This window comes from Aedes albopictus, chromosome 2, assembly GCF_035046485.1.
Source record: "Aedes albopictus strain Foshan chromosome 2, AalbF5, whole genome shotgun sequence".
In the NCBI taxonomy this organism is placed as follows: domain Eukaryota; kingdom Metazoa; phylum Arthropoda; class Insecta; order Diptera; family Culicidae; genus Aedes; species Aedes albopictus.
This window is the reverse complement of record NC_085137.1, coordinates 123,679,279-123,690,958: the sequence shown is the minus strand read 5'-3', so window position 1 is coordinate 123,690,958 and position 11,680 is coordinate 123,679,279. Positions and strand designations below refer to the sequence as shown.

General features: G+C 40.3%; 1 protein-coding gene across 2 annotated transcripts in view; it reads left to right on the top strand.

Annotated features, from left to right (window-relative positions):
- The first annotated feature begins 661 nt into the window (after nt 1-661).
- LOC115253681 (serine proteinase stubble) overlaps nt 662-11,680 on the top strand; it is a 69,802-nt gene continuing 58,783 nt past the window's right edge. Inside the window, exon 1 of one of the 2 annotated variants that reach the window (XM_062850314.1) lies at nt 662-2,085. In XM_062850314.1, coding sequence (XP_062706298.1) covers nt 1,740-2,085 — 346 coding nt within the window. In that variant the 5' untranslated portion in view covers nt 662-1,739. The remainder of the gene's footprint in view (nt 2,086-11,680) is intronic. The other variant, XM_029853210.2, reaches the window with a different exon arrangement.

The window sequence follows — 11,680 nt, the reverse complement described above, 5'->3', positions numbered from 1 at the left end:
TTTTTCAAATACACCACATTTCCAGATCATTAAGGTTGTGTAATATACTAATTCACATTTATCTGTCTATCCAATCTCATATATAGTGCATTCTTCATAATGAGAATATGAATTTTCCGCATTATAAGGAGTTATACTGTTTTCAAAAACGGTCATTAAATAAGATTCTTGTTGAATACATTTGGGTGTGGCATCAAAGGAAAAGTTGGTTTCAAAGTAATACATAGCAGAAGATTCTTATGTGCTGTACTAAATTCTTATGTGTTGTGTTGTAAGGAAGGTTAAATATAACATTGAAGCTGCCGTGATTTGAAATACGCTGCTTTCAGTATGTGTTTCATTAATTGCTAAAAAGTTTCAGCCCATGCTGAATAGCTGGCAACTCTTGCCGGTCCATCAGCCACCCATCATCCCTGCTGAATGCAACTGCCAAACAAATTTCTCCAACGTCCAAGCCGCACCATGTGCGCTTCGCACTGCCTCATAGCACTGCACTTATTCCCTCGCGCACATGGTTTTATTGTGTATCAAAGTGTTTCGTTTTGCCTGTTTGTCTCCCCGAACATCAACAACAGACTATCGACGACGACGACGACGCCAACAACCCACGGCGAGAGCCCAAAACGGCTGAGACTTTCTGGCAGCAAACTGTAAACAGACTTCCGAGACCCCACGTAGGACCCATGCATTTCAGTTTACCTTCAACCGCCAAGGAGATCGTTTGGAACTTGTGAGCGTTTCGCCGTCGTAGTCGTCATCATCGTTTTCCGTTGCCATCTTTTTTCCCATGCTCGATGACGTCTCGGCAAAACACTCGGTAGACTGGTTCGCGTGTGCATCGCGAGGAGGGCACCAAATCGCCCTCTGGGGGTGCATCGTCGTACGGTCGTGCGGGGGAGTTCGAGGCGCTTGCGAAGAAAAGTGCCCTTGGCAAAAGCGATTACTCGAGGCACCGCTGCGCTGCACTGTGTGTACTGTAGAGACAAAGAACCGGAACCTGACGTCTGTGTCGCCCCAAGTCGCCGTTGTAGCTACGGTCAGGCGAGATACGTTGGACGACACGGTGGACCTCTAGCCCGCTGCAGCTCCGTTTTCTTCTGACAGTATCGAAAGTGAAATTGTCCGTGGCGGTTCGGCACGTGTGTGTGTGTGTGTGTGGTTGTACGTGAAGTGGGGAGAAAGAAGATAAAATTCTCATCATCCGTCTTGCTGTAGTTGGCCGGGCCCTAGGTCTTCCGAGTGGGTTCATTGTCTCCCCGGTCTTTGTGGCCACAGCAGAGCGGATCTAATAAAGTCCCTTAGGTCGACGGCTTTCGACTGTAACGTTTGTTGTTGTGCAAAAAGGCCATAGGAAACGATCTGCGCTAATGGCTTTCCATCCAGTGCAAGTCAGTCAAGTTAATAAAAAGATAATGTAATACCCGTCGGGCAAGAAGTACGTAGTCTCAGTTCGTAACAGCGCACGTTACTTGGCTGAGCGCCACCGTCTGGCGAAGGTGAAGAAAAGTGAAAAAGTTTACACCCGAAACAAAATATGACCTAATTGCATAACGGACGAGCCAACCGCAACGATTCAGCGCAGCATTTTTGTTGTCTACCTTGAGTCTTGTGTCGCTTTTTTCGGGGGTGGAAGACAGAAGACCCGCGAAACCGTGTCGATTCTCCCGCATTTCTTCGGGCATTGTGTTTCTGTGTCGTCGCAACCGCCACCGGGTGTAAACGATTTCGTAATTTTGGCAATGAAGAGCAGTGAGTTGAAGAATCAAGTGCTGAAGAAAAATAGTTGGCGAAGGCAAGGGGAAACTCTCTCACGGAGGATGGTTTTGCATAATAGTGGAGCTGCGCGTGGAAAACGAAAGGGAACGAACAGTTCCCTGAAGAAGTGGTCCAGTGATAGCGTGATGAAGAAGTTTGTTGCTTTTTGGGTCGTGCTGTCGTGTGTGGGACACGTTGTCCGGGCAGAAAGGACTCCATCGCCGAAACAGGAGCAGGATATACTGATTTTGGATGCATTGGGGAAGAGGCAGCAGTTCGGGAGCAATCTGGATTATGGATCAAACTCCATAATGGAGCTTCTGGGAAGAAGTATGATACCGTTTTCCTTCTTTACATCACATTTAAATTACCTAAGGAAATTTTTAGCAAAGCTGAATCAAAAACTCTTAAAAGCATTGTTTTTTTTAAATTCCACTAAAATGTTCAAGCATTTCCATATCAAAGGTTTAACTGTAAATAAGTTCCAACAGTTTCTCAACAAATATAATTATGTACTTTCACTCCTGTAGTAGAGTAAAAAAAAACTTCCGTTTGATTCGTAATTGGAAATAATCAAATAAAAAAAATGCCCCAGCCTTCCAAACAAACGAATAGGGTAGAAGCTTCAGTTTTGGCCAGTCCGGAGTTTTGTCCATAGTGCGGTATTCAGCCTGTTACAATCTAAATCGATATAAGTTTATTTTTTACTAGTAGATTCTAATATAATATGATGATTACAGCTGTGAAAACCATACATTTTGATTAAAAACTGGAACAAAAAAATAATTTTTCTTAAAAAAATAGCTCTCATACATCTATTTTGGCCAGGGTACTTCTAATTTGGCCACTCCCATAAGAAATACACGTGATTGGCCAAAATAGAAACCAAAGCTGAGAATATGGCTAAAACTGCGGCAATGCTTCTATTTTGGCCAGTGCCACTTTTAATACAAAAATCTAGTATTAGCTTGATTTCTGCATTTTTCTAATAAAGTTTAGATCGAAACCTTTAATTTAACACATTGGTAGTTTTCCTTGGATTATTGGTTATTTTTATAAAAATGATTTCCCTTAGACTGGCCAAAACCGGTGCCCGCACCCTATTTATATAATGTTAAAAAAATCTGAAAAGTCAATGCTCAGTTCAATATTTGCTATTTTCCCCAAAACATGCTACTATACCCAGGCGGAGGTGCAGGGCAAACCGAAAACAAATACCTAGTGGGTCTGTTGTTCATCGGAAAATATTAGACCTAAACTTATATTTACTGTCTAAAACATCATTCATGTCTTTATATGAACTAAATGATCTTGATATCGATCAAGAACAAAAAAGTTGAAAGGGTCTATTTATACTGAAGTGCAATAATAAGTGAATACCCGAGCAGAAGGTATTAACAATAGCATAAGAAATTGCGATGTTTTGGTAGAATAACAGAATAAATGGAATCTGTTATATTTATGTTAGTAGCATAACAAAACATGTTTTATTTAAAAGTTTGTGTCAAAAGCGACAATATGACAAACATTATAACAAAAAGAAATCCCAGAAGCAATTCTTCTAAGACTTGGACTTTTCTCTACATAACGTTGAAAATTATTTAAGGATTCTGCAAGGATTCCTCCAAAAAAAAAAAAAAATCCAAGAATTTTTCCAGAACTTCTTTTGATGGTTCATAGAGAAACTCAATCAATAATTTCTGTAAGATTTTTTCCTAAAACTCCTCTATCAATTTCTCATAGGATATCGTCAGGAATTCCTCCTATGTCCTCCCTTAGGGATTTTTCCCAGGATTTTTCAGATCCGTTTTCCGTCATCAGATTTCCGAAAAATTTCTTTGAGAGTTCCGTCATAAATTTCTCCATAAATTACCCCGAAAAATATTCCAGTAATTTCTTCAACAGTTCTTCCACGGAATCTTTCCAGGATTTGTTCCTCCAGAATACACGGATTTAGAAATTCCTGCTAGGAAATCCTAACTTAATCTCCAACAAAAGCTTAAATAATTTCTCTTAAAATTTCTACGAAGAATGCGCCAGGAAAACCGCCTTTCCAAGGTTTATTCCGGAATTTATCCGAAGATTCCTCCAGAATTTTCTTTTCTTTTTTCTAAAAATTAATTAAGATTAAGATTAACCTAATACCCTACTTAAGATTACCTAACCTTCTTCGAACATTAAAAAAGTTACGAATAATGCATTGGGGTCATTATGACCCAGAAATTCAAACTCTTATAGAATGATGATTATTTCACCAATTCAAATGACCAACGTCTTATTTGATAGACAATTTCGTCAAGCATGTGTTGATATGTTGAAACAGAGGTTCCGGGTGCATTGGCCACCGGGAATCTGCTTCACAGGGCACCATGTCGGACATGTGGGATAGCACTACATTTTGCCAGTAGTTGTGGAATATCTCGCGTTTTGGACCACTTAGAAGGATCCTGTCTTCGGCACAGTTGCTCAGAAGTCTAAGAGCTTTCGCATGGAAATCAATTTAGTTCAAGAGTCGCTCACTGCGTGGCGCTAGTGTTCTCAGGAGCTTCCAGTGCAGTCTAAACGTCGTATATCTCGCGTTCTGAACATCTTATAAGAATACTGTCTTCGGCAAAATTACTCAGAAGACTCACAAAAAAAAAACAAATTAGTTCAAGAATCACTCACTGCGTGGCGCTAGTGTTCTTATGAGCTTCCAGTTCAGTCTGAACGTCGTATATCACGTGTTCTGTCCCCTTAGAAAGATGCTGTCTTCGGCAAAATTGCTGAGAAGACTAAGAGATTTCACATAGAAAACAATTTAGTTCGAGAATCACTCACTGCGTGGCGCTAGTACTCTTTTGAGCCTCCAGTTCAGTCTGAACGTCGTATATCTCGCGTTCTGGACCACTAGAAAAATACTGCCTTCGGCAAAGTTGTTCAAAATACAGTATCCTTCTAAGTGGTCCACAACATGAGATATACGATGTTCAGAGACTGAACTGGAAGCTCCTAAGAACACTAGCGCCACGCAGTGAGTGATTCTCGAATTTAAATGTTGTCTATGCGAAAGCTCTTAGACTTCTGAGCAACTTTGCCGAAGACAGGATCCTTCTAAGTGGTCCAGAACGCGATATATTCCACAACTACTGGCAAAATGTAGTGCTATCTCACATGTCCGACATGGTGCCCTGTGTAGCAAATTGCCGGTGACCGGTGTTCCCGGAACCACTGTTTCAACATATCAACACATTGATGATGAAATTATTCAACAAATAAGACGTTGGTCATTTTAATTGGTGAAAAAATCATCATTCTATAAGAGTTTGAATTTCTGGGTCATAATGACCCCAATGCATTATTCGTAACTTTTGTGTGGCGCCATTTTGGTTTCACCTTAAGAAACTTTTTTTCAATTCTTCGTTTCTGCAAAATATTAAATGTCAAGAAGTTTCATTACGATAAGTAAATTTATAAAAGAGATATTTATGCTTGAAATCGCGTTTTGGGTTATAATGACCCTAATGCACGACGAAGGTTAATACCTTACGGGAATAAATGAATCGATTTTTTTATTGCATAAATTGAAAGCTAATTTGTATTAAATAGATCATACACATATAGCCGAGGCGGTAAACGCACGGGTATTCAGCATGACCATGCTGAGGGTGACGGGTTCGATTCCCGGTCGGTCCAGGATCTTTTCGTAAAGGAAATTTCCTTGACTTCCTTGGGCATCGAGTAAAGCATTGTCCAGTTAGAATCCGGACGCAGATAATCACTTGTATCTCAGAGGTGGAATAACAAACAGAAAAGGTGAAGCCCTCAAAACAAAGATAATTTACTGTAGTTTCATGGAAAAATATCATTAAAATTATTTAATTTAATTTTTAATACATTTTCTCATTTTTTCCGTGATTACTTCCTTAAAAATCTGCACAATGGTAGTAAATTTTAACATCAACCCCTTCGGCGGATTTGTTTAACAATCAGGTCATCTCTGTAGTGTCCTGAGACCCTCTACCAATCTGATTAGGATTCCGAAGAAACTTTGCCAAATATTTCTCTTCTTGCGAAATTAAGGGCTATTCAGTGAATTCCAAAGAAGCGAAATTTGAGTGTTTTTTTCGTTAATAAACACTATCTAACAGTGATGACACTAGACCTGTGCGCCGCCGCGCCACGCCGCCGCCGCCGACAGTTTTTGCCCCACGCCGACGCCGACGCCGATATCGGCGGCGCGCCATACGCCGATGTTTGTCACGCCGCCGATTTTTATTTTTCACGCCGGTGATCAGGGCGCGAACAAAATTTTGTTTAGGGAATCGCGCCACTTGGGCGGTGGCTTCTATATTCGTCTGTTTTCCACTATAACTCAGTCAAATTTGAACCAATTGACAAAACTTTTGGAATGTGGTGAGATAGGTATAGTATCTACCCGTGTACAACATTTCAAGTCAATTGGTTCAAAATTAACCGAGTTATAGTGGAAAACAGACGAATATAGAAACCACCGCCCAAGTGGCGCGATACCCTACATTAAGTTGAGATAAAATACTAAAACTCTTTCGGAGATTTCTCTAAAATTCCAATCAAAGAATTTTTCAGAAGTTCCTTAAGAGATTCCTTCAGGAGTTTCTTCGAAGATGTCTCCAGTAGTTCCTTCAGAGATTCAGGGATGCCTCTAGGAGTTTCAAAACGCATTTTTTTTAGAAGATCTCTCAAGAAGGTCTCGACAGGAGTACGATCAGATTTTTTTCAGGTGGTTTCAGGGATTCCTCCTAGACATACATCCGAGATTCATCCAGAAGATTCATCAGGGGATCCAATAGGAGGCCCTTCAGAGATTAGTCAGATAGTTTCTCTAGAGATTTCTTCGGAAATTCCTTCAGGAATTCATACAGGAATTTCTTCAGAAATTAGTCCAGAAGTTTCTTCAGAGACTCCTCTAGGAGATCTTTCAGGAATTCCTCTAGAATTCCAACAACGGGTTTCTCCTGGCGGTATGTATTCTTCAGAAATCACTCCAGGAGTTCCATCAAGGGTTCCTTCAGGAAATCCTTCCTGGAATTTTTTCAACAATCCCTCCTGAAATTTCTATCGGTATGCCTCATGGAAATTTTTCAGAAATCCTATCAGGAGTTCTTTTAGGGATTTATCTAGGAGTTCCTTCAGATATTCCTACAGAAGTTTCTCCATAGATTAATTCATGAACATTTTCAAGGATTCATGCAGTATAGTAGTTCTTTCAAGAAATGCTCCAAAAGTTCCTTCGGTGACCTCTTCAGGAGTTCCTTCAGGGATCTCCTCAACAATTCCTGGAGGATTCAGGAATGCCTCCAGGTGTTCATTAGGAATTCCTTCAGAGGTTCTTTAAGCTATTTCAACAGAAATTCGCTCGGGTATTCTTTCAGAAGTCCCTTCAGAGATTTTTTTCAGAAGGATTCATAGATGCCTCCTGGAGATCCATCAATAGTTCCGTTAGAAGTTCTTTCAGGAAGAAGGTCCTATAAATTAGTCTAGGAGTTTCTGCAGGGATTCCTTTTGAAGTTCCTTTAAAAATTTTACTTTGTAATGGCTTTTCCAGTTTTGATACACTTAAAATACAGCTATTATTATATCTTGTCCGACGTTTCGGTTACATTTGGTACCTTCCTCAGGACTCCATTATTGCCGATTTATCGTCCAGTGTTGTTCTGTCGAACAGCAGTTAACGATTTTTGGATTCGACTGCGATAGAATTTAACTTTGAAATGGCTTATCTAGTCTTGACGTTCGAAATCTAGACTTGACAAAATTCGAATACAGCTATTTTATTTAGTTCTTTTAGACATTTATACAGGAGTTCTTACCCAAGTAACACACTTGTCACAAAAGAGTCACGGCGGCGCAGGTTTTTGTTACGCATAAGTCACTGTGACTTACTTGCAACAAATAAACACTTACTTGCTAGTAGTAAGTTACAGTGACTCCTGTGCAACAAAAACCTGCGCCGCCGTGACTCTTCTGTGACAAGCGTGTTACTTGGGTACAGAAATAAGTCCAAGAGTTCCTTCATAGATTCCATCAGGAGTTTCCGGTATTCATGAAGATGTTTCTTCAGAGGTTTCTCCTGAATTTCTTCAGGGATTCCTTCAGAAGTTCATTCAGATTCCTTTAGGATAACCTTAGGGGATTCCTCGAGAAATTCATTTAGGAATTCATCCATGAGTTATTCAACCTTAGGAATATAATCAGGCATATCTCCAGGATATTATTGTGGGATCTCTCATAGAGAATTCCTCAAGCATTTCGTTCTGGAATTCCTCCAGGAATTCTTTCGGGGACTCCTCCTGACAATCTTTCGGGGATTCCTCCTACAAATCCTGCAGGGATCCCTCTACTTAGAAAGATTCCCTCGGGAGATTCCGCTGAAAATCCTATCAAGAATTCCACCTGGAAATCCTTCGGAGATTGCTACCGGAATTCTTTCGGGGATTCCCCCTGGCATTCCTGCAGCAATTTCCCCTGCAATTTCTTCGGGGATTCCTCATGGACTTCCTCCGAGCATTCCTCCTGAAATTTCTACGGAAATTCCTCCTGGAATTTGTTTGGAGATTCTTCAAAGAAATCATTCGGAAATGCCTCCTGGAATTATTTCGAAGATTCCTCTTGGATTTCCTACGGGGATTCTTCCTAGATTTCCTTCAGGGTTTTCCTAGAATTTCTTCTGAAATTCTTTCAAGGATTCCTCCTAATATTCCGTCGTGGATTCCTCCTGAACTGCCTTTGGGGATTCCTTCTGGAATTCCTTCGAAGATACAACTTAAACATCCTTCTTGGAATTCTTCCTGGGGTTTCTCGTACAATTTCTTCGGGGGTCTCTCCTAGAGTTCCTTCAGGAAATCTTCCTAAAATTCTTTTGGAGATTTCTTCTGGAATTCCTTCGAGGATTCGTCCTAGACTTACATCATGGATTCCACCAGAAATTCTTTCAGAGTTTTCATTTGATACTCCGTCGTGGAGTTCCCCTGGAATTTCTTCAGGGTTTCCTCCTGGAATTTCTTTAATAATTTCTCTTTGAACTCCTCCTGGATTTCCTCATGGAATTAAAGTTCCTTCGGGATTCCTTCGGGAGTTCCTTCAGAAATTACTCCTGGAGTTCCTATGGGGATTACTCTTGGAAATCAAACGAGGATTTCGGTTTGTAACCCTTCGGGGATTCCTCCTAGAGTTGCTTCGGAAATTCCTCCTGAACTTCTTTCAGGGATTCCTCCTTGAATTCCTCCGGGGATTTCTCCTGGAGTTCCTTCGGAGATTCTTCCTAGAATTCTTCCTTGAATTTCTTCGGATATTTCATTTAGAATTCCTTCAGAGATTCCTCCTAGAGTTGCTTCTGGGATTCCTCCTGTAATTTCTTCAGAGTTTCCTCTTGGAATTCCTTTGGAGCTTTCACTTCCAAATTCTTCGGAGCAGAGATGCCAGATATACAGATTTTTGACCTTCTTTACATACAAGATACAGAGTACAGGAAAATACAGATTTTTAAAATGTGATACAGATTTCTCCAGAAAGCACAGAATTTTAAGTTATTTTCCATAAATTAAATGAAAACTTCATAAATAGCTGCTTAAACATTAAAGAATTTATGAAAATTTGTACATTTTCACACAAGTTTTAGAAAAAAATATCAGTAAAAATTAAAACCCGTCAAAAAGTAGTACTGTATTGATACAGATTTTTGATAAAAATTATCTGGCATCTCTGCTTCGGAGATTCCTCATGGAATTCCTCCTAGAATTTCTTCGGGTTTACCTTCGGTGAGTCCTCCTAGAATTCCTTCGTGGATTCCTCCTTTCTGAGTTCTCCTGGATTATTTTTGGGGATTCATCTTGGAATTCCTTCGGTCCTCTTAGATTTTTTTAGGAATTTCTCCCGGAATTTATTTATTACGTAAGGCAATTTTCTCGAACTTTTGACACCAGCACACCTCCCCCCCTTGTAAGATTTTTGGTATGAAACTCCAAATATTTTTGTATGGAGCCAAACCCAAACTCTTGGGTATATTTCGTTGGTTCGTCCTCACAATTTTTCGGGGATTATTTCTTGAATCCTCCTTGAAATTCCCACTGATATTATTTTAAGGATTTTTGCTGGAATTTCCTTGATGTACTGCTTGAATTCCTTTGAGATACGCGTAGGTATTCTTTCTGAATTTTCTTTTGGAATTCCAGCAGGAATTCCTCACAGAGTTCTTTCGGGGATTTCTTCAGGGTTGTGAAGAATTAGCCTAAGTTAAAATTCACGAATAAAAAGAAATAAAAAATTTCTTCAGGGATTCCTCCTGTACTTCCTTCAGGGTTTCCTCTTGAAACTCCTCCCGGAATTCCTTAAGGGGGTTCCCCCTGGGATTCTTGCAGGAATTTCTTCTGGAATTCTGTCGGGTATACCTCCTGGACTTCGTTTGGGGATTTCTCCTGGCATTTATTCTGGAATTCCTTCGAGGATTTCTCCTGAATTTCCTTCGAGGATTTCTCCTAAAATTTCTCCGGGGATTCCTCCTGCACTTTTCTCAGGGATTGCTCCTGGCCTTTAACGAGGATTCCTCCTGTTTTTTTTCCAGAGATTTCTCCTGGAATTCCTTTGAGGTTTGCTCCTAGAATTCCTTTTGGGGTTTCACTGCAAATTTCTTCGGAGATTTCTCCTAGAAGTTCTTCGAGGTTTCCTCTTGGAATTCTTTCGGCAATTCCTCTTAGAAATCCCTCAGGGATTTCTCCTGGAATTCCTTCAGAGATTCCTCTTAGATATTTTTCGTTGATTACTTTTAGAAATCCTTAAGGGATTCTTTTCTGAATTCACTTTGAAATTCCCACTGGGATACTTCCGAGGATTCTTTCTGGAAATCCTTTGGGGATTACTGCTGGAATTTTTTCGGGATTTCCTTGTGCAAATTCTGCGGGAATTTCTTCTGGAATTCTTTCAGGGCTCCCTCATGGAATTCCTACGAGCATCACTCCTGGAACTCCTTCCAGGATTACTCCTAAAATTCCATTGGGGATTCCTTCTGAAATTCCTCCGGGGATTCCTGCTTTAATTCTTTTGGGGAATCCTCTAGGAATTTCTTCGGGAATTCTTCATAAGTTTTTTTTTCCAGTGATGTCTCTAAGAGAGATTCTTGAACTACATATTAGTGATTTCAGCATAAGTTTCTTAAGGGTTTCATACGGCAGCTCTTGCAGAGATTATTCCAGTAGTTTATTCATGGATTCAGGAGATTCTTTAAGGCTCCTCCTGGAATTCTTTTGGAAATCATTCGAGAATTCCTTAAAAATAGTGCGACCTTATTATCAAATGTGATAGCTTCTGAAGGTTCTAAGAAAACAAAATAAAAACGGTAGCAAAATCTATATTTTTGCCCTTAATTTGCAATGGAGTAAAGCAACATGCATTAATACGGATACTGGTGATTTCACAATAGGTCTAATTACTGGGCACAGTGATGGACCCGAACAGGAATAAAAAAGGTGCTCATTCAGACGTAAGGTTATAATACACAGGGTCAAATCTTTGACAAATGAACTCAAGAAAAAAACATCTGTTTGACACTAATGAAACAAACAAGATGTTTGAGAATTGGTTTCTTTTTGGTCAAATACTTCACCCTGTGTACTGACATAATAATAATTCATGTCATAAATGGTCATGAAAAAGCAAAAACTGAACTACAAATTCTACAGCGTAGAGACAATTTCTTTGTTTCGCCAATGTTGACATTACGGTCAAATTTTAGTCACGCCGATTCGCGCCGCCGCCGCCGCCGCCGAAAGCTGCCACCGGCGTGACGCCGATGACGCCGCCGCCGCCGGCCAAAAATGGCCCTCACGCCGCCGCCGAGCACAGGTCTAGATGACACCACTACACATCTCAGGCTGGCGTGATAGTTCACCAAATTAGCTCAAACCTGTAC